Source organism: Dipodomys merriami, unplaced genomic scaffold (genome assembly GCF_024711535.1).
Source record: "Dipodomys merriami isolate MVZ:Mamm:240054 unplaced genomic scaffold, mDipMer1.0.p SCAF_21, whole genome shotgun sequence".
NCBI lineage: Eukaryota > Metazoa > Chordata > Mammalia > Rodentia > Heteromyidae > Dipodomys > Dipodomys merriami.
Window position 1 is genome coordinate 18,573,624 of NW_027203493.1, and position 27,015 is coordinate 18,600,638.

Here is a 27,015-nt window from a genome sequence, read left to right on the forward strand (position 1 = left end):
AAATACATCTAGTGTCCCACTATGGGCAACTTAATACAGCAACAATGATCACCTTTTGCAGAGAAACAATGTGAACACACCTTGCAATTATGTGCTTATTCAAGTTACATGTTATTTTTACTATTATTTTTTCTTTAGGTGCACTAGGAGTCATGCTTGAACTCAGCCTCTTAATTCTCACTTGGCTTTTCCACTCAATGTTGGTGTTCTACCATTTGAACCACACCTCCATGGGTTTTTTTTTTGGGGGGGGTCCGGTCGTGGGGCCTGAGCTCTGGGCCGGGGCGCTGTCCTTCAGCTCTTCAGCCAAGGCAAGCGCTCTACCACTTGAGCCACAGCGCCACTTTTGGCTTTTTTTTCTTTTTGCTTATGTGGTGCTGGGGAATCGAACCCAGGGCCTCAGGCATGCGAGGCATGTGCTCTACCACTGAGCCACCTTCCCAGCCGCCTCCATGTTTTTTTTTTAAAGTAGACTCAGGGACTTTTCTTCCAGGGCTGACTACAAAAATCTTGATCCTCAGATCTGTCTCCTGAGTGGCTAGGATTACAGGTGTGAGCTATCAAAGCCAGGCTATGACACTATTTTCTATTTCCCTAAAGACAGACATTTATTGTCTGACAAAAGAGAAGTCTCCCACACATTTCCAGGTAAGAGGAGTTTATTCTCATTTTCTGACCATATAAGCATGTTAGGGGTCAACAAAGGAACAGAAGATATGTGTGAAAACCAAGAGTTTTAGATTTGAAGTCTTCCTCCGCTATCCAATCATTTTGGCATCTTGGGCACACTGTGTAACTTTCTATCCTACAAATGTTAGCGAGGATATTTTCTTTGGCTACAACTATCAAAGTTCCATTTGTTCAGCAAATAATGATAGAGTGGAGTGACACTCTACTGTGCTAGATCCTAGGAAAGAGCAGCTGATGTGATACGAATGGTGTTCTCATAAAGATTGCATTCCAGCTTGGAGCACAGGAATGATGTGCAAACAAGATGTCAGGTGGTGTTACTGATGGAATGGTGTCCCCCAAAGATATACCCATGAATCCAGCCCAGGAAAAAATAAGAAAGTGAACAAGACCCCTTATTAACAAACCTGGCCTGGTGGTTCATACGTGTAATACCAGCTACGTGGAAAGTATAGAAGAGAACTAAGACTTAGGGATGGCCCTGGGCACAATCAAAACCTAAATGCAGAAAAGGCTGGAGGTGTGGACCAAGTAGTTGAGCACTTGCCTAGCAATCACATGGCAACAAGTTCTAACCCCAGGACCACCAAAACAACCAAAACACAACCTGTAGATAGTCTAACTACATAGAAAGGGGAAAATGATAAGCCTATAGTAAGGAGTAAATACAGATTATATTCCAAACATGCTAGTAAATGCATTAAGGGCCCCAGATCCTTTACAATCATATTCATCACAACTTACCCCTCCATTTAATTCTTTATGAAAAACGCTGTCACGAATAGTATCAGTGAGGTCAAACACAACAGGACACAGTAGAAAATCCTCAAGATGATCCTTTATTCTATTGTTTCCAATATATCATTTCTTATCATTCACTCAAAGGCTCAGAACATCACTGTGTCCCACTTCCATAGTGTAAGCCGTCCTGAGGTGGAGCTGAGGATGTGAGTTCACTGGATGAATACCCTAGAATCTCATAACTTCATTTCAATTCAGAATCACTGAGGAAATGGATTATATTTCTAGCCACTACTTCAAAGATCAGGTCTACCTCATTTCCATGTAAAGAAAATCTTCTCAAAAATACTTAAAGGTCTCTCCATGTTGGTATAATTCTTCAAATGCCCGACCTCCATCATTTCCCTACTTCTAAAGTTCCTTCCTTGTTCACATTATCTTTTTTGATTGCTTTTTATAAAAATAGCAAACAAAAATGTGGATTAATTATGCACCTACAGAAAAATGCACAGAGACTTGTATACCACTTATAGTAACAGTTCAAAATAGGTCAAGAAAGAATCAAAAATCTTAGACTTGCTCTGAAATAAGTCTAAGGAAATACCACTGACTGTTTAACAGTGGTAAATATTTTTTTTAAAAAATATGATAGTTCACATACACAGCAGTCACCATATATGCTACCATCCCCCCCCACAAAGTTCTGAGTAGCAGAACTTTATCGAGTTTCATTACCCTTTTACTTACATTTAGTGGAAAAAAAAACAATAACTCTTTGGAAGTCATGCTGTAGCAATGTATCCCCATGGAGAACTGTAATTTGCTATGATTCTAATGTGTTTTTAGAAATCTTACTGAGAAAAAAAGTGAGGATCACTTTCCAGTAAATATGGAGTGAAAAATAATTTTTTTTACCCCAATCTGAGGTATAATGCTTTTTTAGGGATACAATTGCTGTAAATCAGATGAAAATAGCAACCACCCAAGACAGTAAGAGATCTCAGACAGTCTGCCTCATTACAATGAATGTCCATCAGAGTTCATCGTGATTTTTTGTGAGATCCTCTCCGTAATTCGTAGCTTGACTTCCAACAAACATGTTCCAGTTGTCCAAGATCTCCTCTTTAGTTAGTTTCTCATCCTGTGAAGAGAGGGAAGAGCCATCACGGGAGGCCAGGTAAGCATGAACCTGTTGTTCAGTGAGACATTTGTTATATCTTTGATTTAAAATGTTTCATCTACTGTCACACACTTCCAAAATGGCATAACTTCATGCTGTAAAAGCTGTACTCAAGGGTCCCGGCTCAGTACCTGGGTGACTCAGAAGCTGGAATCCATTAATATCTACAAGCAGTGCAGGTGTTCCCAAAGCAACCCTGAGGAACCCCACTGCCCTTGAGGGCCAAACTTGTCTGTACTCTGGGGACCTTGTGGCAACTGCAAAGTGGGATGAAGTAGAAGAATTTTGTCTTAATCTTACTTATAGGTTTTAGCTGCTCCATCCATCTATCCATCATCTATTCCAGCGTTTTAGGACTTAGCTGAGGACCCTCCACGTACTAGGCAAATGCTCTATGACTGGGCTGCACCCACATTCCTGCTTATTTGACAATTGGGAAGTGCTGGCCTTGGCTCTAGAGAAGGAAGCTTGCCTGAACCTGTCTGGCTCCAAGGAGCTCTCCTTTCTCAAGTGGGATGGGCTTCCTTGCGAAGTTTGAAAAGTTTCCGGTGTGTAAATGGATGAGTACACTTATGTCAGGACAGGCGAGGCTTACTTCTTCAATCCGTGTCCCGCCCACATCAAACCAAGTGAGTGGTTCTTTAGTCTTAGCTGGGCAACTTCATTTACATTTATAGCCCATAGCTAGCTCTATTTAGGAAAGCCTAGAGTTCACTGTGGGCCTTCATGATATTAGCTATTGTTTCCAAGTCTCTACTGTAGGGCAAGAAACATCAACAAGGATACAGCCACCTTGGCCAATGCTATCGCCAAAGAAGCAAGTAACACAAATCTTACGTAAACCATCTCCTTTCGATCAATGTGATAGCAAAAAGCAGAATACCTTGTTTTTGTCTGACTCATACACCAGGTGCCTGGCTTCTGCCTGTGCATGGTCATAATCTTGAGGGAGGATCCAGTGTCGGATCTCATCCTTGTCCAGTTTCCCATCCTTGTTCTGATCCCGGAAGTCATTGAACTGCTCCCGTTCTGACAAAACCCAGTCTGGCTCAGGGCCACTCTCCTCATGGGAAAACATATCAGCTAGAAAGGAAGGTTGTTCTTAGTTACAAAGCACACGTAGGAAGGTAAAAGCCTGCCCCCCCCAAAAAAATACTACCCTTGAGGTACTAACCCATTATGAGACCTAGGTCACAACTGGAGGCCATGCAATAGGTACTTAGACTGACCCATCATGAAAGCCACTAAGACAAGACCTGACGTTAGGAGCCAGAAGATGAATCTTAGCTCTTAACTCAGTTCAGGGATTGAGATTATGTTACTGAACTCAGTGACAAAGCTCTCAGTGTGTCTGTACAATGGAAATAATAATTGATAAACCACAATGATCAAATGGCACTAAAAGATGAAAACTAGCAATGACCAACACGGAGCACTTTCTATAGTCCAGGTCACATGTCCGGTATTTTACATACTCTTTTTCATTTGATTTCCTTTGCAAGTTTTGTAAAATAGGCGCTACTGTTATTCATATCTTACAGGTGAACCTGAGGCTCAGCCCCAGCCTGCAGCGCACCGCCAGTCTGAGTGGGAGGGCCCTGGGAACATGGGTACTTCCCTAGGCTCTGGGCTCACTGGCATCATTATTTCTATCATTCCAAGGGCTTTCACGGAACATCTCATTTCATCCTTCTAGCAGTTTTCTGGGACAGTTCCTTCCTCTCCACAGGCAGAGCAGCAGGGGAAGGAAATGACTACCACTGGGTCTTCTTAGCAAAGAGAAGCCCTATTTCTTTTGATGGAGAAATTTAGAAAGTATGGGAGAGAAGACAGGCAGTCAGACAGATCCAGAGAAAGAGAAAGAGAAAGGGGAATGTCATGTGATAGGAGCAGGTAAAAGCAGGAGCAGAGGAAAAAAGTATGCCCCAGGGCCTGAGTTCAAGCCCCACGACTGACAAAAGAGACCGAGAAGAATCATGGCTCTTATTTATTTAAGAGGAGCTATCCAAGGAGACGGACACCTGATATTTACATACTGTCACACTGTTTCTGACAAAAGGGTTTTTAAAAAAATTGTTATTGTAAAGGTGATATCCAGAGGGGTTTATACAAGTCAGGTAATGAGTACATTTTAACAAAGGGTTTTTGAATGAGCTAACCAGAACTTCATCTGGTCCCGTAAGGATAAGAGCTATTTATTCTCATTTTACAGATAAGGAAACTGAGTGATTATAAGACTCCTTCAGAGTCACAAAGCTGGTGGATGGACAAGCCAAGGGCTCCTGATTCTGATGCCCTTCTTACTAGTATCACCCATTAGCCATTTTCCTCTTAGCCCTGACAGAAGAGAAAGCCATCCTGGAAATGAAAAGATACTGCCAGTTAGGCAAGATGAAATAGGGTCTTTCCAAGCACATGTCACCCCAAATTTAATTTTTAAGCCTATTCCCCCTCTCTTGCCCAGTATACAGAATGACATGCTTACGTCATGCTAAGCCCCTGAAAAAGTTTTGTCCCTAGCTCGCACCATTACAAGGCAGAGTTCAGGGAACTGTTAATCAAAAGTACCACACTGTTTATCAGTCAGTCCTTTCTGTCAGTCTAATTCTACCACCATTGTCACATGACACATCACAGGCTCTGAATGCTTTCCTCCCACAGGTGCCTCATAAGAGGAAGGCTTCAAGGATGTAGCTGTCAGCATCATTATTCTATAAAGTGCCATCAAGATCACTTTAATTACTGCAGCGAGAGCTACCTGTTACCAATGACAGCTAGGCAACAGTGTTCAGCTCTCAGAACTAAATACAATTTCCAATGATGAGTGATGACTTTGCCTGTCCTTGTGTATGGAGTAGCCAAAATAATGTACCCACAAAACCAAAGACTGAGAGCAACCGAGACCCAGTTTTACTTCTGCAGGTAATTAGCTACCTCTTAAGTGTATGTCCAACAAATGGTCCCATCCCTCTTTCATATTCAATGATTTCCCAGCTTTTTTCCTAATAGAGACAGGGAAGAAAGAGTTGTTGTGAACAGACAGCCTGAAGTTGGAGCAGTGAGCCACAGTAGTTGGTGGGGGTCAGATGGGAATTATCTTGTTGCTGGCACCAGTTCTTTACATTGTGTTCTTTACATTCTGTGACACCAGGAAGGGCTCTAGAGGCTTCTAACTCCATGCAAATCTGACTTTCAGGCTGCCAGCACTCACAGCCATATGAACATACACTTCTTGTATTCCTACTTGAAGCCCTGCAGAAGCAAACGCTAGATATAGCTGGATTACTGGGCAATTCTGCCTTGGGAAGAAGCTGTGGCCTTTCTGAGAAGGATGCCTTTCTGCAGAGAGCTCAAGAACACAAGGTAGTTCTGTCGTCACAGCTATGCCTTCTCAGGGATTCTAGGCGGGGCCGACCTATGATCTGAATTCAAAATCTTCCCCTTCCCACTGTCTACTCTGGCCTCACCTCTCCAATCCCACTTTCCAAGGACAAACCAGGGCTGTGTGATGAAGGGGAACTCTCAGAGCCAAGGAGCCAGCTGCTGACCAGCCCAGTGGTCAGGCAGCCTGTTGGCCTCTTCTCCACTGAATGAAGCCTATGTTTACTACCAGGACTAATATGACACATGGGGCTACCCCAGTAGTGACACCAGCAGACTTGTAGCAGCTGTTGAAAGAAGTCTGGGGTAAAACATTCAATGTGTGGGTGGAAAGAACAGCTGAGTGACCCCAGTCCAGCAACTCACCAATGTACTCATCCTGGTCCACAAACCCATCCCCGTTCTTGTCAATGTCCTCCAGGGTTTCCTAGGAAACAATGCAAGATTGCTCTAAATGAATCTAAGCATTGTATGTTGTCTTCTCTGGTTCATAGTTTATGACAAAATGCTTGGCAACTTTTGGCTCATTCCTTTACCTTCCCAGACATTTATCAGAGAGGGCCGATGAAACCATAAATGGAAGGGATATAAGGAGCTGTCCAAAAGATACATCTGGCTGGGATCATCTATAGTGGAGTTGTAGAGTAAAAAACAGACTTTATGTTAAATGGTTTCTGTTGGGGGCTATTTATTACAGCAGCAAGTTTGTTCTGACTAGCTTCTTGGGTAGACAGGCATTAAACCTATTGGATTTCACAGTCTTTCTCTAATTCCTTTCAAGCTTAAAAAAACAAACAAATAAATCTCTTGGAAGAAGAAACAAAATATAGCTTTCTACCTAGATTTTTCCCAGTCCAGGGTCTTTATTGGTCTTACCAAAACCACAATTTCTTTCATATGCTCAAACTCCTCAGGGTGCAGAAAGGCAGTGAACTCCTCTCGTGTCATTATCAGATCTCCATCAAGGTCTGCTGCCTTGAATCTTCTCTCATCACGAGGCAGCATCTTTTTGAAGGTGTGATGATCGGAACTATCTTGGAACTCAGTGGGATTGCCTACAGGATGGATGCAGAAATACTTAAATTGTGCTACTAAGGAAGGTCCTTCCTTCCAGATCACTAATCCTTCACATCCAAACTGTACACATCAGACTAAAGATCCTGACATACTGAGTTCTTTAAAAGATCCTATTTTAGATCAGCTCTAGTATCTCCAAGTCATCCCATAATCAAGGGCCTAATACATGTTTAGAAGCTTGATAGCTAGGTGTTAAGATGGTTTATTCCATACAAAATCAGAATTCCATTGTCATCATATCCTTCTTTGATCTATAACATACACAGGATCCCTAGTTCCCAATACATCCTGCCTAAATACTTGTCTGGGTTTCAAGGTTCTCTCTGACTGTGTGTGCATCTTGGTTCTCCTCAGGCCTGTTTCCTCACTGCCTCTATCAGGCGCCATTCATAGGTTTGTACTCCATTCTTTGCCTATACTCATTCCTCATTCCCCCAACCTACTGTGTCTTACTTTCAAACAGTACAGTGCTATATCTCTTCCCACTCCAACTCCTGCACTTTACCCACCATTCTCTGAGGTCCAAGAGGCTGCCTTCCCTGAGTGCCCCAGAATATTTAATCCTTACTTCCTAAATTTGAGTCGCAATTTGAAATTGTATTACAGAGACACTGCCTTTCTGTGATCCTCTGAGATTAAGTTCAAGTAGGACAATGGCCTATTAGTGTCTCATATCTTCCTAACATGAATGACTTCACCTGACGTACGCGGTTCAGTATATCCTCAATAAGCAGAGAAGGATGTTATACAATAGATTCTACCTCAGAGTTGTGTCATCTGACCCAAGGCCACAATGAGAGAGGAGTGGGTCTCCAGCAAGAAGCTTGTTACCTAAGTCCCACCTGTATAACTGCTTCTGTAGCACCTCTTACCTAGGTAGTAGCCGTAGGTGGCTTGTTTGTATTCTTCCCAGGAAATTTTGTCATCTTTGTCCCTATCATAATCCTTCCAGACTTTAGCGACGTTATCATAGATGTATCTTTTCTGCACCCGTTTGATCCAAACTTTCAGCTCCTCACTAGTGACAAAGCCATCCCCATCACTGTCAATTCGATCCACGATCTTCCTGTAGTTAAAACAAAACCCACAAGGCTATTATCAAGGCTTGTGTGATCTTGCTCTAGCAAAAGATCAAACCCTTGCATAATCTAATGCATAAATTGCAATAGAATCAATGATATATGGTACTGGGAAGGATCTTAAAGTTTATCTTTTTCGAAGATAATATGTCTTTCCCACATTGCCAAATAGTGCCAATGGCAGACTCTGCTAATGGATCATGTTCCTCCATCCTGATAAATCTAGATATGACCCTAGAATTCTCAGCTCAGTGCTCTGGTACTGTGTTGACCTAGAAGATGAAACTTATTAGTGTTTCCTAATGTAGGCTAACTCCTAGACAAATGAAAACTGAGACCCAGAGAGAAATGGGATGACCTTTCTAAGATCACCTAGCTAATAATTAGTATTTATAGCTCAACTCCAATGCAAAAAATAGGAAATTACGCGTAAACTAAGACAAGTAAGTCATTTGTTTTTGTCTTTAGTTCCACCATATTGGGTCACAGACTTAAAACCCAAAGCAGGAAATCAGATCTTGTTGGACAAAGTGTAAAGTGTCCATAGGATGAAAGAACCTGTAGATCATGGAAGCTAATCCAGAAATTTAACCAAATGAGCAACTGTAGGACCCCTGTACTCAGCTCTTAAACAGTAAAGATACTTCTGCCTCCTGGTCTCCCCTGCCAGCCAAAGTCACAGTGGTTTGCCAGTAGATTCTACAAAGGCATCTAAATGCAAATTCAGAGCAATTTCAGGTTGGAAACACCACAACCATACTGTATATCCATCTCTAAGCCAGATGTTCCCAAGCAAGAATATAATCTCTAGGATATCTCAAGTTGTTTCCCACTGCTATTCCCCATGTTTAAAAGGAGTTTCACCCTACGGGTAGTCCATTTACCTGGGATGAGGCTATACAAGCCAACTATAACTTTGTTTTGTTGTTTGGGGCTGGAATTCTATTCACTTCAGGGGTAAAATTTCTTGCCAATAGAAGTTCTGATGGACAGTTAATCTTTGATTCATTGGAAGAAACACAAAATGAATTCCTTAGTTCTTCCTAGCTCATAACTAGTACTTCTATAACTCATAACTTTTGGGAGTGGCTCAAAATAAAGCAACAGGGTGAAGGTGAGTGAATCGTCAGTCAATACCTCCTACCTAAAAACTTAGGAAGTGCCATCTCCTGTTTCTCTGGAAGATATGAACAATACTAACAGCTTTAAAGTGTCCCTTACTTCACAATTTAACAGGTCTTGAGACTGAAAAACTTAAGCATGACATGTCCACAGGGTTGACTCCAGGATTTCCCCACAAGACACAGCAATTTCTTTCAACACTGAGTAGTGCTGAGCCTATCCACCAGGCACTGCTCCAAGTCTGGGTACACACAGAGTGGCAGAAGTCCATCAGGAATCCACAGCCACCACGGAACAGTATCTCTGATCAGCAAATACCTAACAACATCAGATTATATAGCCCTCTTTAAAGGACAGAATAGCATTTAATTTACAACAAATAAGGATCCAGGATATAGGTCAGCTGGACACACAATGGGGGCTCAATAATTACTTGAAGGACAAATATAATCCAAACTGTCTAGCAAAATCTCAAGCCTGGAAGATACTGGAAAAGGTGGCTGTCACATAGATAAAGCTGAGTGCTTTCTTCTGAACACTAGAATCTGAGTCCTGGCTCTGGTTCACTTTATCTGTGTGACCTTGGACATGTGAAGGACTCTCTGGGCTTCGGTTTCCCCATCTGTAAACTGGCTTCCCAAAAAGGATGGTAAGGAATAAAGGAGGGGAGGAGGGTCTTTCCTTACTATATGCAACAACCTAGGTCAAGGGTGGATGGAAAACTCCACAAATTCAACAAGTAACAAAATAGAGGCCTGTGGCACCTGGCAACTGAGAGATCCCTTGTCAGATGCCAGCCGAGGCTGCCTGACTGCACGTGAGGAGAAAGTAATCTGGGTCAGTATATGAAACGAATCTGGGTCAGTATGTAAAATCACTCATAATTTAAATGTTGGCAAGTGGGTCATTTTTTTTCCCTAAGACTGTACAGAAGGGCACCGCTGGAGATTGCATGTGATCTTTGGGTCTGTAATTTGTAAACCTCTGGCCTAGGCATCTCTAGGGGCCCTTGGAGGAATCTCATTTTTAGAAATGATCAGGCAGTATGGACAAATTTGCCTGTGAAGATCTTCTCTCACCAGTCCAGGCTTGGAAGGGACTCTGAAGGCTGTGGACAGGAAGGTGGTTTATCATACTCAGCACCTCTTCCAAGCGGGACCCAGAATTTCCAAAAGTCCCACCCAGCCTGTAGCCCAGGAAAGGATGAATGTAGCTCCCTATCCATGGCTCAGGCCAGAGACCCAGATGCCATTCTTGCTTCCTTCACCTTCTCCTCTGCCACAATGAGCCAGAGTGGTACTGGTGTCTGGATTCATTCTCTCTTGCTGCTCATGCTTGTCCTTTCCCTGCCTCAACCCTGCCTGCCCTGTGCCTCAGTTCCAATCCCCATCCTGTTGTCAGAACTACTTTCCCAACAAGGTTTGGGATCAGGGCATTTCTACAACATGTAGGATGGCATCTCATCTCCACCTTACCAAGACTGGTCCCATTCTTACCCTACTTTTCCCTCTCAACTCCCTTTTCACCTTTCCTGTTCCTCAAGGGGTCCATCACCCCTCTTGTCCCAGAACAGAGTTCAAAACCTTTATAAATTGGCTGCTCCTTCTGAAATGCCAACCCTTGTTGTATGCCTGACAACCTCTGGGGCATTCTGCAAGCTCTGATACGGTGACATGGAACGCTCCTAAGTCTCCCTCTCCAGATCGAAGGCTAGGGACTCTTCCTGGGTGTGCTTGGCAGTGGTTTTAACATGCCACTGTTACACCAATTATGTATGGTATCTGTCCTTCACATTTCAATAGAAGCACTTTAAGGCATAGAGCAATAACGTTTGATCTTTTAACTCTCAGATGTCAAACATGGATGCCTGGTACACAGTAAGCCAGCCCCGTGTTTGTTGCATGAATAAAATGAATGAAGCCAAACTTTTTTGATAAAGATCAAACCCAAACCAACTGCCTCAATCAGCCTTTGCTCTTACTATTAGGTTAACCTAATGGTAAGATGAAGGCATTAAATGAAACTACAGGACCAAAAGCTAAAGTTCCCAATTCCTCTGTCCCCAGTCCTTTCCTTCTCTACCTCCCCACGCCTCTTCAGGGACAAAGCACCCACCAAGGCTACCATCAGGGTTACACAGCAAATCAGTCACCAAGTGCCTCAAAGCCCCACAACACAGTGAATCTGTTAATGGTCTCTATTGTTAAATTCCAAACAAGAAGAGAAAGTACTTCTCTGCCAAATAAAAGGTTAATTGTTTGGAGGTGACTTTGAAGTTCAAAGATCCTTTTATCACAACTTGCAGATGGTACACCTACACAATAGGCATCATTTATCCTCCTATCCTACCTGGACATACTGGCTTTGGGTAGCCTTTGCAAGCACAGGGGTGGCTGTGTTCTTTTTAATTGTAGCAAGACAGGAAGATCCTCCACCACTAAGAAGCTGGTTCTGGAAGCCCTAGTGCCAATAGCCACTGTTCATGCATGGGCGCGTGCACATCCTCCCCAGCCCTGCCTCTTCTGGGCCCAAGCTGGCTGCTAGTTTCTAGATAACTCAACACAATACCAAACTGTATCCCTAGTTCTCCTCAGAGGAGAACCAGGGCAGGGTGTACTGAGAGTTCTAGGTTGTTTCTTTCCCAGGTTTGGGTTCCAAACTACTGCTAAATTCAAGAACCCCCACCACTCTATAGTTTTTTGTTTTGTTTTGTTTCGTTTTTTTTGGGGGGGGGTCCAGCTGTGGGGCCTGAACTCTGGGCCTGGGTGCTGTCCCTTAGCTCTTCAGCTCAAGGCTAGCCCTCTACCACTTGAGCCACAGCGCCACTTCTGGCTTTTTTTTCTGCTTATGTGGTGCTGAGGAATCGAACCCAGGGCCTCATGCATGCAAGGCAAGCGCTCTACCACTGAGCCACCTTCCCAGCCCCACTCTAAATTTTTGTGGGGGGGGTTGCCCCTAACAACTAGTTGCCAACGATGTAAGTGTCTGACATTTGCTGGAAACAGAAACAAAAGGCCCAGTTCCCATCTCTGTCCCCTTTTACTCTTCCCCAGACCATCTTGTAACCCCCAAATTTCCTTCCCTACTTAACAACCAGACTTTTTAAATCCCGACACGAGATTTATGGGGCGATTAGTCCCGGTTCCCAGATTACAGACCCGGAATCAAGCCATTTCATCTTGTATCCCATTCCTTAACAAGGGTCTGAAACCTCCTCTCTCCACGTGGGAAGAAGCGAGGAACTGTAAGGGTGGGCAAGAACTGCACTGAAGGGCCACTGTGGACAAACTTCTTTTGTAGACTCTCTCCCCTCCCTTCTGATGCAACCAAGAGGAGGGGGCGGGCCGCTCCGTCCCGGCTCCGGCGGGGCCGCTGCCACGTTCCCCGCGGGAAGCCGCCCAGGCCGGGGTGTGGCACCGACCTCCACTCGGAGGTCCGGGGGAGGGGAGGGGGGGTGTCCGCAGACAACTTGGCCCAGGCCCGGCCGACCCCCGACCCCGGCTCCACACACGGCGATTTCCGCTTTCGCTTTGCGCGGGGGGGGGGGATCCCGCGTGGCTCCGGTGCCCGGGGGTCCCCGCGGGCACCTGCGTCGCCCACCACCTCCCCCCACTACCCGAGAGCGGCCCGGGCCGCGGCCTCACCCCAGCCTCTCCTTGCTCTCGTCCGGGGTGAGCTGATCGAAGGTCTTGGAGTCCTCCTTGCCCAGGAAGGCCTCGTGATCGTACTGGAAGCTCTGGTTGTCTTCGGGCGGCCGCTCGCCCAGCTCCGAGTCGGGCCGCACCACGCGCTCCTTGCGCACCGTGGGCTTGGCCCGCAGCGCCCGCGGAGCCAGCGCCAGGGCCAGCAGCAGCCCCAGGGCGAGCCCCAGGCGGCGGCCACGGACACCGCTGGCCATCGTTGTCCGGAGGAGCAGGAGGTGCGGAGCGACCCGACCGGAGCGGTGGCTCCGGAATGGGGGGGCTCGGAGCACGGGGGCCGGGCGGAGGGGGGGCGGGCGAGAGGGAGTGGGGATCCGCTGGGGCGGGGCCCGGCCGCTGCAGGACCCGCCCCGTACCCCGAGGAGGGGCGCGCCCCGCGCCGGCGCGGGGAGGCTGCGGGGGCCTCGCTCACGCGCCCATTGGCCGCTGCGCCGGCGGCGGCCGCGGGGGAGGCCGGGGACCGCGGAGCCACGTCGCCCCGGGCCGGGGTGGTGGGCGTCCGGGGCTGGGGTTTCCCCTCGGCCCCGCCCCGCGATCTCACCCGCGAGGGGGCGGGCCCTGGACGAGCCGGGGCGGGACCCTGGAGCGCTCTCTGGGAAACCGGGAAGAAGTTCTTTGTCAAGCAACAGATGTTCCAGGATTTAAAAAAAAAAATCTCTTTATCCAGTTCCGGAGAAGTGTGAAGGCATCAGGCTTCCAACCCAAGACCCGGAACCTCGCTGCCATCTGCGCCCCAGATGAACTTTAAAGCCCACCCGAGTCTTTACTTTTGCACACTCTGAAGTCTGGTTTCGTGTACAGCCGACTGGAAGGGGACGGGATGGGCGTGGCGCCCCGAGGGCCAGGCTCCGGGTAAAGTCTGGCTTGGAGCTGACGGGGAGGGGGGGTGGGGGGTGGGGGGGGGGATGAGAATCCGTTCCCCCCAGGGACGTCCCAGCAGCCAGGGGGAACGCAGGCCTAGGGCATAGACCGTGCAGATAATTTTGTTTTGGGTTTTGTTTTTCCCCCCAAAGCAATCGAAATCTCACATCTGTGAAATCATTCCTGCCTGTAGATTGATGCTTCCAGTAGAAGTTCTGTGCCTTGGACCTTCCTGCGATGATGGAAATGTTCTCTCCCTGGGATGTTCTATACATATTAAACACCCCGCATTGGACAAGGAGCTTAACAGAGGAATTGTATTTTCAGTTTTAACAGCCTCACGTGGCTAGTGACGGTCATATTGGACAGTGGAGCTGTTGGCCCTTTTTCTATAAAATGCATACACAGCTCCAAAGTGTCAGGGGGCTAAAGAGACTTCTGAAGTTCTAGTTAAGGGTCCCTAAAACAAAAGGTGGTCAAAGAGAGAAGAGCTGGGCCCCCAGTAATATCCTCCATCTACTGGTCACTTCACCCACCTTCCTGACTGTGCCGCCTACCTTTTTTTTTGGTCGGTCGTGGGGCCTAATCTCTGGGCCTGGGCGCTGTCCCTCAGCTCTTCAGCTCAAGGCTACTGCTTGAGCCACCAGCCACTTCCGGCTTTTTCTGCTTATGTGATACTGAGGAATCAACCCCAGGGCCTCATGCATGTATGCAAGGCCAGCACTCTACCCCTGAGCCATCTTCCCAGCCCCAACCTTCTGCCTTTTTGAGAAGCCAGTTAAGGCATTTTTGTCAGCCATGGGTCTTGAACTCTGGTCCTGGACTCTGTCCCTCAGCTCTTCAGCTCAAGGCGAGTACTCTACCACTTGAGCCACAGTGCCACTTCCAGTTTTCTGGTGGTTAATTGCAGATAAGAATTTCATGGAGTTTCCTGCCCCAGCTGGCTTTGAACCATGACTTAGCGCTCAGCCTCCTGAGTTACAGGCATGAGCTCAGCCTCCTGATTATAGGTGTGAGCCACTGGCACCCAGCTCAAAGATCTTTCTTAGGACAACTGCTTTCAGTTTATTCACAAATGATTACTGTGGGCCTATCATGTCCTGAGCATTCAACATTCAATGGCGGAAGTAAGACAGCTATGCTCTGTACAGAATAGCTTCTAGGTAGTTGTTCATTTATCCTGATGTTCATTTGTTCATCCATACAGTAAACAGAATACCTGCCCAAATGGCAAATGAATGTGACAAGCGATCAGAGAGGAAGGCAATCAGGACTAAGGGGCAATGTTAGAGGGACAGGTCTCAGACTTAGAGACCACTCACTCAGGGAATGCTTGCTGGAGTAAGGAATATCTGAGACTAGAGGTAAGGGGTATAAACTGGAGGCAGGAGTGGGAATGTGAGTGTGGCTAGGGGAGAGGGTGAGGACAGTGGAGCTGACCTGATGCCCTTGTACCTTCCAGGAGGTAAGACCTTCCGATGCAGGCCTTGGCACCTCACCTGACCTCAAGTTGACTTGAGTTAAGGAGTGCTCTGCTTAAGGCCTCCTTTGACAGTCTAGAGACTAGGATTTCTATCAAAGAAGAACATTACTTTTGGTGTTTTAGAACTTCAAATGTCCTTCAATAATGGGCTTATCTGGCAAGCAGGATTTGAATTGGGAAGAGGTGGGAGGAGTTATAGGGAGGGGTGAGGCTAGAAAAATAAAAGGATTTGGTAGGGAATGGGAAGGTGTGTGCTTATTTGTAAGTTTTTGCCAGGGACTGGCCTGACTCACTGGGATTGATGTGGACTATTAAGAATGACGGCAGGCATGTCCTATTCCTTGTTATATTTGATTTCCTGCCAGACACAAGTGGTTTCCAACAGATTGTCTCAGAGGTAGTCTTGGCTCTTGAGGGAATTACTGGAGAATTCCAGCACTGCTGTGAATACAGAAGTATTGATGTAATTTCCCCTGGGCTTGCTTATGCTCTCTCTCCTCTACACTCCCTGAAGAGCTCAGTAAGTCCTCTCAACCAAAAGATCAGGAAAGGTGATGATACAAATAGTCAAGGTATTGCACAGACTAATTGCTCTTTCATTTCTCCCCTGTGCCAGAATGGTGAGACTAATTGAATACATTGTCATCTCTTAGTATAACTTCCTTTCTTTATTATTATTTTTTAATGCCATTACTGGGGCTTGAATCAGGAACTGAACCCTATCCTTTAGCCTTTTCAGTGAAGGCTGGCATTCTACCTCTTGAGTCACACCTCCACACTCAGTGTTTTTGGTTAATTGGGGATAAGACTCTCAGGGACTTCCCTACCTGGGCTGGCTTTGAACTCCAATCCTCAGATCTCAGTCTACTGAGTAGCTAGGGTTTTAGGCTTGAGCCACTGGCAGTGGCCAGTGTAACCTCCATTCAGGATAATGAGGAAGAGAGAGAGTAATCTGTAGCAGTGGGTGGAACCAGTACAAAAGGGAAACAGGTTTCCAATAAGTGAATCAATAGGTATTCAAATCTGCTGAATTGGGCTACAGGTAACATGATCAAAATTCCATCCCAAAGGTTACTTAAGGCAATGGGAAAACTTTATCATCTTATGTAAAAGTCTTCAGTTATATCAACTTCAGTTTAGTTCTTGTGACTTGAGGCACATCAAGGAATCAGGATTTTTGGTTTTGGTTTCCTCTCAGCAGCCTGGAACAAAGCAGTGTTTTTTCCCTGTATTGGGGGCAGGGACAAAAACAAAAACAAAAAACACTTTTGCATCAGTCTTCTCTTCACATCTCAATGGCAGAATGGTATCCCATGCCTGCACTGGATCTGATGACAGGCAACTGAAATGCAAAGTCCCAGGGGTGGGGAACATCTGGCCTGCCCTCAAAGTCATTTGGTACTGATGGTCAGGATAGAGACAGACACAAATGCTTCTAATATTCTTCTCATAGGCTTCCCATGGCCCATTTTCCTGTATGTATCAGGAGAACCAAACCTCTGGCCTGCACCAGATGGAGGCATGCAAAGAGAGAACTTAAGGAGCAGAGGGGAGGGAGGAGAATTAGCTAGGGGAGGGTGAGAAGGAGGTTTAAATGGAGTGGATGAGGAAGTGCTCTCAGAGCCTGGGAGACCTCCCACTGTCCCCAGGTGTGCCAGTTACCTGGGTTATAGGTTCTGGGCAGGGACTTCGAGGAAGGGCCAAGTGCTCATGCATGGAGATAGAACAAAGGGAAGGGGTCATTTTCCCCTGGCAGACCTAACACCACCCAGTCTATGGTATTTTGTTATAACAATCTGAATAGACTGAGACTTCAGTGCAAAATAATAGATACTGATGATTTTGTATAGCCTGTGAGTGATATTATAAATATCCAGATGTCCCTTGGTAGACCAAAGGTTTCTCATTCCTAACTGGGCCTGGAAAATACACAGCAACCTCCAGAGCAAAGAACACGGGGATGGCAGTATATGCCAGCAGGAAATGTAATTCACTGCTTCTGTGTGTGGGTTTAAAAGCACTTTCTGCATCTCTGCCTCCTTCGACTGCTCCATTATTCAAAATCATAAGAACTCTTCCAGCCCCAACTCAGCTGTCACTTTCTCCATGATGTTTTTCCTTATGCTTTGAATCAGAATCAATTACTTCTTCAAAATGCCCAGAGCTTTTGCATCTCACACATAATGTTTTTCACAGTCTGATTTGTACTAACAAATTTGCTTCAGTCCCTCCTAATTCTGAAGTCCCTTAAAGAAATGATCCCGTATAATTCATGTCCTTGCTTATAAATCTAGGGACTTGCATATTTACTGCTGTCTCACAGAAATTGGTTACCACAAGATAAATTTACCATGAGTCCAGAGATCAAATCCTTTTTGGTTCACCATTGTATACCAACGACCCAGTACAGGTGCCCCAATTGTATTTATGTGAGTAATCAAGTCATAATTGGTACCAAATTTCTGCTGCTTCTCAAGACAGAGTAAGGGAAGGGCATTTGAGACAAATACACATAAAGGATAAAAAAGGAAAGAAAGAAGAAAGGAAGGAAGGAAAGAAGGAAGGAAGGATTTTCAAGATGCTAGGTACCAAGCAATGAAGGAAACTTTGATATAGAATGTGAGTCCTAAGATTGGCGCCAGTAGCTCATGCCTGGAATCCTACCTACTTAGGAGGCTGAGCTCTGATAATCATAGTTGAAAGCCACCCCAAGCAGATAAATCTGATATACTATTATATCCAATTAACCAGCCAAAAGCCAGACATGGAAGTGTGGCTCAAGTGGTAGAGCACCAGTCTTGAGTGAAAAAGCCGAGCAGGCATGAAAGGCCCTGAGTTCAAGCCCCAGTATCAGTGCAAACAAAAAAAGAAAAAATGAAAGAAAAGAAGTCATCCTCTGATTACCCAGATTATTCCCCTGAACAGAATTTGCAACCATCGTACAAAGTGGAAGAACTAAGATGAAGCCTGTAGCTTTCTTGAGTTGAAGTGACAGAGATGAACGTCTAGAGAAAACAAGTAAGTCATCTCTTAGGCTAGCATACCAGGGAGGAGATATCTTCAGAAAGAACCCTAAAATCTGCAGAGTGTCCCCCTTGAGTATTTAGCAGAGCACTGATGAGGTGAGCCCCTGAGATGGAGGAATGGATAATGTGAAGGGTTAAAGGGAATGTGAGTACCAGGATCATACAGTCAGACCGAAAAATGTGTAATTTGCTGGACACTGGGTAGAGAACTTAATAAGATCTTGCTTCAGAGGCGAGGTAATATCAATTCTAGATGGATACCATTCCTAAAAATGCTTAAACAAACCTAAAAACATAAAAGATGCAATTGTTTCTAAGTAACTTTGTCCCAAAGAAAAAGCTCACAAAACTTTATAGGAAAAAAACCCCAGCACATCATAAAGGAAAATGACAATTTCTCACATCCAAAGACCTGAAAGAAAAGTTGGCTTGGTGACATATTCCTATAATCCCAGAACTTGGAAGGGTAAGGCAGGAAAATACTGAGTTCAGGGCCAGCCTGGCTATATATAACAAGAGCCTCATAAGCAGATGGATAATCTGATATGACTGGTATCTTATAAGGGGAAGACCAGAATGCCCCAGAATGTAAGCACTGAGGAAAGGCCGTGTGATCACGTGACAACCTGGTAGAAGGCAGCTAGGTAATTTGATAGGACTGGTGTCCTTCTAAAGGGAAGACCAGAGTGCCCTTGAACTTAAGCACTGGGGGAAAAGCCATGTGATCATGTGACAATCTGCTGAGAAGACAGCTATCTGTAAGCCAGGAAGATTTCACCAGGAACCAGCTAGGTCAGCACCTTCATCTCCGATGTCCTGCCTACAGAATGTGAGAAAATACATTTTTCTGTTGTTTAAGCTACTCAACCTGTGGTATTTTGTTATGGTAGTCCACGTAGGCTGACATACGTGGCAATTAATTTTGTTTCATGATATGCCCTAAGGTTATAAGCAAATGGAGAGGAAAATACCAGTGGAAAAGGGGAAGCTTTGTGAGCCAGGGGCTGGGAAGGTGGCTCAGTGATAGAGCGCTTGCCTTGCATGCATGAGGCCCTGGGTTCGATTCCTCAGCACCACATAAGCAAAAAGAAAAAAAGCCGAAAGTGGTGCTGTGGCTCAAGTGGTAGAGTGCTAGCCTTGAGTTGAAGAGCTGAGGGACAGCGCCCAGGCCCAGAGTTCAGGCCCCATGACCAACAAAAAACAAAACAAAACAAAACAAAAAACAAAAAACAAAAGTGAGACAGTGAAGGAAATAGATAAAGCAAAGCCGGGGATTGGTAGATCCCTTGGTAATTAAAGGAAAGGTAGGGACTCTCATCTAAAACTTTACATAAGCACAAGACTCTGAATTCATTTCAGCAGCTCCATGAACCCCCTTAGAATGTCTCATAGATACTCATGAGCCCCTGGGCTCTGTCTTGCTTAATCTCTGCCCCAGGGAAAACTGGTGGGACCAGAACCAAGAGCTGTGAGGGTGACTCATCAAGAGTTGACAGGAAAGAAGGACAGTCAGGCAGCATTCTGAGATGGAGGAAGGAGGAGCTGTGGGCCCTCGGGTGTTCTGAGTCAGTCCCCTCCAGTGTGTGAGGAGGTAGGGTAGGGGTGCTGAAGATTGACAAGGTTAAGATCTACTCAGATTAAAGCAAAGGATGAGGAAATAGGTAGGAATGACCATAGTTAGACCGTCAGCTGGGGTCAAGTTAGGATGGCTATGGCATCCATCTGCCTGCAGTGCAATGGGGCTCTGGAAGGAGGATGTTAGCAACAGCAGCAGTGGTGGCAGACATTTTTTAAATGGAGGTGGGATTTATTGCAAGCTAAAAGTTGGCAGGGAGGACACAGTATGAGCCTATTTGCTTTCAGCTAGGATTAACTTTAAATAAAGGTCTGACTGCAAATGTCAGAAAAAGAAGGAGGACTACAGGCAGAGGAATAAAGAAGAGGACAGGAAAGAGAGAAAGGAGAGGGAAAGAGAGAAAGAGGGAAGGAAGGAAGAAAGGAAAGAGAAAGGAAAAGAAAGGAAAGGAGAAAAAGACAAGGGGAAATTTGTTTTAGCTCTTGAAGAATAAAGGGATTGGATTTACCTGGCCTGCCCTATAGCATTGGATTTCTTACTCTGAATGGATGAAACCTAACACCCTGTCAGTAGGCAATTAGAAAAGTTGCCTTGTTTCCCTAAGGGTCCTTACCAACCCCTGGAAGCTTGGCAAGTTAGATGCAGAAGATCTGTGCTCTGCTCTCAGTACATGGAAAATACAGTTTCCCCATCTCTCCCCTTGCAAGACGAAGCTCTAAGGCCTCCCTGGCACTAACAGTGGGCCAGAAAAATGAAGTTCTTTTAACCTCTAGGAAGTTGTAAAGCCACTTGCACCTCCAGAGCTTCTCTTATCAGTGGGATATAATTTGCTGCTTTAGCTTAGTCATAAACAATGGGACCCAATTCTGGCCAATGAGGAGAGAAAGAAATTTTCTTCCTATTAAGAATGAGTCACCAGTGGGGCACTGGTGGCTCAGGCCTGTAATCCTAGCTACTCCAGTGAGCCTCCCCAAAACCGGAAGTGGCTCAATGTGATAGAGCCTCAACCCAGAGTAAAAGCTCCGGGACAGTGCCCAGACCTGGAGTTCAAGCTCCACTACTGACAAAAAAAAAAAAAAAAAAAAAAGAATCACAAGAAAAGTTGGCCCCAATTTGGTCCCCTGAGTTTTGCCAAAGCAGAATGTGAGATCCAGAACGGCTACAAATGTCTTTTCCTCTCAGAATGGCAGAGAGACATGGCAAGAATCTTCTTCCTTGATATAGTTGAGTTTCTGAGTGAAGTAGCCCCAGAGGCCATCTTACCAGAGAACTTTCTGTCATACGAGATTATTAAATCCCTAACCATTCAAACAAGATTGAAGTCATCTTTCTATTACTCACAGTCAAAGTGCTATAATGACAAGGAAGAGGGGAATAGACCATGCCTCCTATTTATATGGTGGGTGACTTAAATTGCTTTTCTATACCTGAATTCTGAGATCAATAGGAAATCATTACCAAATTTTAAGTAGAGAACATTATCTGCATTTCCACTTCACAAAAGATCATTCTTTTATGGAAGGTTGGCTTAGGGACAACCTATTCTCTAAAGGAAAGAGTGAATTGTAGAGACCAGTTATCAAGCCTATCCCCTGGGCAGGGGTATAGAGTGTCTGCCTTGGACCACTCCCCACTCCTTTGGGGTGAAAGGCTTCATAGTGAATAACATGGGGTGTGTGTGTGTGTGTGTGTGTGTGTGTGTGTGTGTGTGTGTGTGTGTGTGTGTGTGTGTGTGTGTGTGTGTGTGTGTGTGTCTGTCTGTCTGTCTGTCTGTCTGTCCTAGGGCTTAAACTCAAGGCCTGGGCACTGTCCCTGAGCTTTTTTGCTCAAGGCTAGCCCTCTACCAATGGAACCACAGTTCCACTTCTGGCTTTTGGGTGGTTAATTGGAGATATGAATTTCATGGACTTTCCTGCCAGGGCTGGCTTTGAATTACAATCCTCAGATCTCAGGCTCCTGAGTAGCTAGGATTACAGGTGTGAGCCACCAGTGCCTAGCTGAACATTTGAATGAACATCATTCAAATTCAATTTAGGGGTTTTTGTCAATGAAAGATGACACGATGGAGTGGATCCTTATCAAGGTCAATAGTTTGGATGAACCTCGTGATCTTAGATTGGCCTGAATCCCACTCCCTTCTAGGCTAGTCCTAGGAGGTGAAAGGTGAGAAGTGGAAATCTTGATAGAAGGTGGTGGTAGTGGAGGTGACAGGAGTGGATAGAAATAGTTTGACAGTAATATTTTGGTCATAGACAAATAACGAAATGGAGGAAGTAACATAATGGATGAGTCTTGAGTTTCTGTAATGGGAAGAAATTAGAGTTCAATTAGATAGTGTGAAGAACTCTGGAAGAGGTCCCTGTAAGGAGCAGAGGCTGATTTTGAGTCTAGACAGATATACCACTTGATGGTACTTCCTGTGAAATCACCTTGTGAAAAATGATTGCACATGAACCCAGTGACGCTTCTGAAATAATTACCAGTTTACCAGAAATGTTGGGACTAGAGATGCAAGTTAGCCACACTGCCAGGAATTTGGGGCATTCTTGGTATTTAGAAAAAAATATGAGTTCTTACCCATTCTCAAATGAAAGTGACTTAAAGAAATAAAATGATAAGATGCATTCTGAATACTTTATTTAAGCCCTAATTTCAATCACCCAGTCATGAGAAAGGTATCCTTGAGGCAGTTGGTACAAAATCAGGTTAATATTCAATTGTGTCATTGATGAAGCAATTCCTCTCCTGAGGAGAGAATTCTCATACGAATATGTTATTCTCATGATACGATACAAAGAAGAAGAGAGGAAAGAGTCAAAGAGGAAGATTCAACTGAGAGGATGTACCTGAGCACATGGAGAAAGGATATCCATTATTGGTTCAAGGGTATAAATTATTGATTCTGTGAGATTCTGAGAAGGAAGCAGAATGGGGTTCAAAGACAAGGTAAAGACTGGGGCAGACGTGTGTGTGTGTGTGTGTGTGTGTGTGTGTGTGTGTGTGTGTTGGCATCTCCAGAAAGAAGAAGGTCTCATTTTGCAGCCTTTACATCCTCAGAGAAGGGTGAGATTGAGTGTTAGAGGGTTGGGAGACTGGGAATTAGGAAACTATAATTTGAAGGGACTTGACAAATCTACTGAGATGTGTGTGTGTGCATATTGAGGGTGGGGTGGTGTTAGTTTCCTGGCAGAACTGAGTAGAAGAAATGCATGGAAGCTTAGAAAATTAAGTAGAATGCCATGAGAACTGTGGGCAAGGAATTTGAAGCTGGATTCTCTGAGAACAATGGGAGGAAAAATGCCAATGCACTGGAGGAGAAACTGGCCTTGCTAGTCTGCTACTCCTAGTGATGTTAAATAACTGGCCCTCCTCTAACAAGTGGACATAGGAAGTCAGGGTGGGGTACTGAGCATTCGATGAATGTAGCAATTCCAATGCCGGTGCTAGGTTTTGGCCTTCTGTGAGAAACATTGCCTGCTTGTTGGGTTGGAAGTGAGGACCACTTGGGGCCACTGGCCTGTTGTGGTCCAGTGGGGAAAGCATAAGGGACAGTCAACAGAACATGGAACTGTGTCCTCTTTCTATAGATTTCTTGTCCCAGTGTATTTCAGTTCGGGGACCCAATTTATCCTTTAGACCCTTCCCAGGGGCCTACTTGAAGCCGGAACACAAGGTGACTAGCCCTATGTGTTCTTAATATAAGGGTTTCTTTCTGCTTCTTAGCTACCAGCTTTTCTCCTTGGATTCTATACCTCCCAGTCCAAAGACTGCCAACACTAGAGGAGAGGGGATTGTTGTTTATTGTTCTTTTTCCCTCCATTGGACACTGTCAACCTTTCCCTCCTTCTCTCCCAGTTTTTCCCTCCATCCCCACCCATGTTTATTTTTCTTGCAATTTTTTATTCTAGAAAAAAAAATAGGCTTTCACAATCAACTGCCCAGCCAGTCAACACTGCTGAGGTTGGCACATTTGAGCTAATTGCTTTCCTTCTCATTTAGACTTACTTCCCACTGAGAGTGAGGTAGCACTTTCTAGTAAGTCCTTGGTAATTCCCCCAAATAAAGCAACTGCCTTCATTTCCCTGCAGGGTATGTTAAAGTGGGCTTATTTAAGAAAGAATGGGAATGGCAGTTTTTATAGCTTAGGGAGTGGAAGAAAATTATTCCCCCTTTCCCCCCACAATCATAATCCACTCAGGCTTTAAAAACCTGTTTTCACAATCTAAAGGACTCTGGGAGTCTGTGATATGCTTGAACAATCTGTTTGAACACAGCATGTTTTGCCAATTTATCTATAATCTAGATAAACTTACCTCTTATTTCTCCTCTTGAAACTTCCTTGGCTACCCACTCAAAGTTGCCCGGATGTCGAGGAATTAAGCTTGCCTTGATAGCAACAGAAACAAGAGCAATAAGAGTCCGGAGAAAATTGTTTCCTGTTTTTCCTGTGTCTCCAACATGATTCTCTGATTGAAATAAACAGTGGCAGAAAGAAGGTGCTCAGGGAGGGGAATACTGACCCACTAAAGGCCTGGAGGCTGGCTACTTCCCACTCACGTGGCCACAGCCTGGACAGGATGACTGGAACATGGCTGGCTGGCTCTGGGGCACTGGAGGGGCGGGGGGCGTTGTTGAGCAGAGGGGCTTTGAGTAGTGCCTAGGGAAATCCCAAGCCATTTAAATGAGCCATTTAAATCTGACAGACAAATTGGTGTTTTAAGAAGATTTACCAGGCAGTGATGTGCAGGCTCTGGGAGGGGAGGGAATGATGGGGGTGTTCACAGAGGTGTGTGGGGAGCAGAGGAATAAGGCCAGGGGAAGATTCTGCTTGGAGTTAACAAGAACTTACTGAGCACTTCCTATGTATCTTGACTTGTACCCCAGGCCCCCACCCTCCAACATGACCTGCCCCTTGTCTCAGCCAGACCCCTGGGGACTCTCAGCCTTCTTCCTTCCCTCATCTAACAGGTCCTCCTGGCAGTGCCCCACCCCTGACATCTGCCTGCTGTTCCCCCAGCCCCAATCCTTTCTGCTTCTTAGCCACCAGCCTCTCTCCCTGGATTCCTCTCTCCCTAACATGGACTCCCCGTGGTCCTTAAGACAAAGTCAAACTCTTCCTGCTGGAACCTGGAAGCCATGATAGTCAGTGAGACGTAGCTCCTTTAGTCTCCTCTGCCTGCTCTGGGGACCTGGCCATACTAAAATGCCTCAGCATGTCTGAACGGTGGCCATGTTCTTTCTCTTCCTTCTGTGTGAGAAGATCCTCCATTGCCATCCTCCTTAGTTACTCATCACTGGCCGATTCCTTTCTCCCAGTAGGAAGGTCTTCATGGGTCCCTCTCTTTCTGGCCCTTCTCTCCTTTCCCAGGCATGTGAGCTTCCAGAGGTCCCAGAGCTCCCCATCCAGCATCCTCCCAACCATGGATGTTGAATTTATGAGAATCTGGCATGGGGACAAAGGAGAAGTATCAGTTCCATTTTGTAGATAAAGACACTGAGGCTCAGAGAATGATTTCATAATTTGTCCATGGCCTCTTAGCTTCACAGTCCAGAGTTTACCTTAGGACTTGCTGATTCCTTGTGTGGACTTTTCCCTTTTCCTTGCAGGCACAGAATGCAGATGATCATGGGAAAAAAATAGTACAATTCCTTTCATTCTGGATGGCCCCTCCTCTTTCAGCAGAGACGCTGTGAGAATGGAACTGACAGAAGATGAAACTTCAATCTGTTAGAAAAGAATGTCATGAACTAGAGTAGTTCTTTGGCTTGGAGATCTCAAAGGGCTAGGAGTCCAAATGAACCATTTTCTGACATAATTTGAACATTGCTTTCACTGACATTATTATTCAAAACAAACCCTCTGTGTTTTGGAAACCTTGAGGATCTGATTGCATGGGTTCAGGCCTGGGTTTTTTTTCCCCCTTTACTGTAATAAATATTCAGTCTGGCTTTTTTTTTTTTTTGATTGACTGGAAGAGCCACATTTCAGAATGATAAAGATTGTTCATTTAACTCCAGCATTTACTTTTCTCCGAAACTAGTGCTGTGTTCATGATTGATCAGACTTCCCCCCATTTAGCACCCATGTAAAACATTGCAAGAGAGAGAGGGGAGGGGCTCTGCAGCTCCAAGAGCATTTTTACTGCAATCTGTTCAAGTCGCAGCAGGCAAGCCAAACGGCAGGAAAGCTCTTAATGAAACGTCGGTGGATATTAGGATTTTATGGACTGGAAAACAGTACAAATCAAAGCACTTTGCTTACTGTTTATCTGTTTAGAGCATTTTTATTTTCTAAACCTAGCAATGTTCATCTTTTTCATCCAGCATTTCAGCTTGGTTCTTTACATATTGATTTTCCTGTTCACTGGCATCCCCAACAAAGCTGGAGCGCTCAGGTGTGCTGTCTCTGAGTGTGGGACAGAGCACTGTGATTGGGGTAACTTCCTTTCCCCCAGTCCCCTCAAATCAAGGGGTGGGAGAGGTCATGGTTTAGTATATCAAAACAAGAAAACCCCTAATGTTATACCTCTTGCCCCTTTGAGCCAGCAGTGTTGATCTTTTATCTCTTATATCCGTTTATGTCTTATATCCATTTATCTCATATCTTTTATGATCTTCCCTACATTTACAAACAAATCTTACAGCAAAACTGGCGTTCTTGAACTGGGCACAGTGGTTTTTGTCATCCCAGCGACTCAGGAGGTAGAGATCAGGAAGATGGTTGTTTTTGACTATACTCTAGGCATTAAAAAAAATCCTATTAAAAAATAAACTAAAGCAAAAAAAATAAGAGCTGTGAACATGGCTCAAGTGGTAGAGCACCTACCCAGCAAGTGCAAGGCTCTGAGTTCAAACCCTAAAAAGACAATATAAAGGAAAAGAAAGAAAGGAAGGAAGAAAAAGAGAGTCCCAGGAGAAAACTGGCTACTTTTTGCATAGGTCAGTAATTTTTTCCTATGAAATGTGGCTGGCTTTGAAGTCACATACTGTGTCTACGGAAACAAATGGATAAAGATAATCCTAAATGTAGCTAAGTTGCAGTAAAACTTGCTTTGCAGAAAGAGGTTGGGAGGGAGATAGTTGATCATCCACAGCTGC

At 45.1% G+C, this 27,015-nt stretch overlaps 1 protein-coding gene across 1 annotated transcript; it reads right to left on the reverse strand.

Moving 5' to 3' along the window:
* Window positions 1-1,508: 1,508 nt before the first annotated feature.
* Window positions 1,509-13,266, reverse strand: Rcn1 (reticulocalbin 1). Its single transcript, XM_070032659.1, has 6 exons — window positions 12,915-13,266; window positions 7,942-8,135; window positions 6,869-7,047; window positions 6,359-6,419; window positions 3,495-3,694; window positions 1,509-2,572 (listed from the first exon to the last, which is right to left on the reverse strand). Exons 1-6 carry the CDS (start codon window positions 13,166-13,168, stop codon window positions 2,465-2,467), a joined length of 996 nt encoding a protein of 331 aa, XP_069888760.1. The 5' UTR covers window positions 13,169-13,266; the 3' UTR covers window positions 1,509-2,464.
* Between the last annotated feature and the right edge of the window lie 13,749 nt (window positions 13,267-27,015).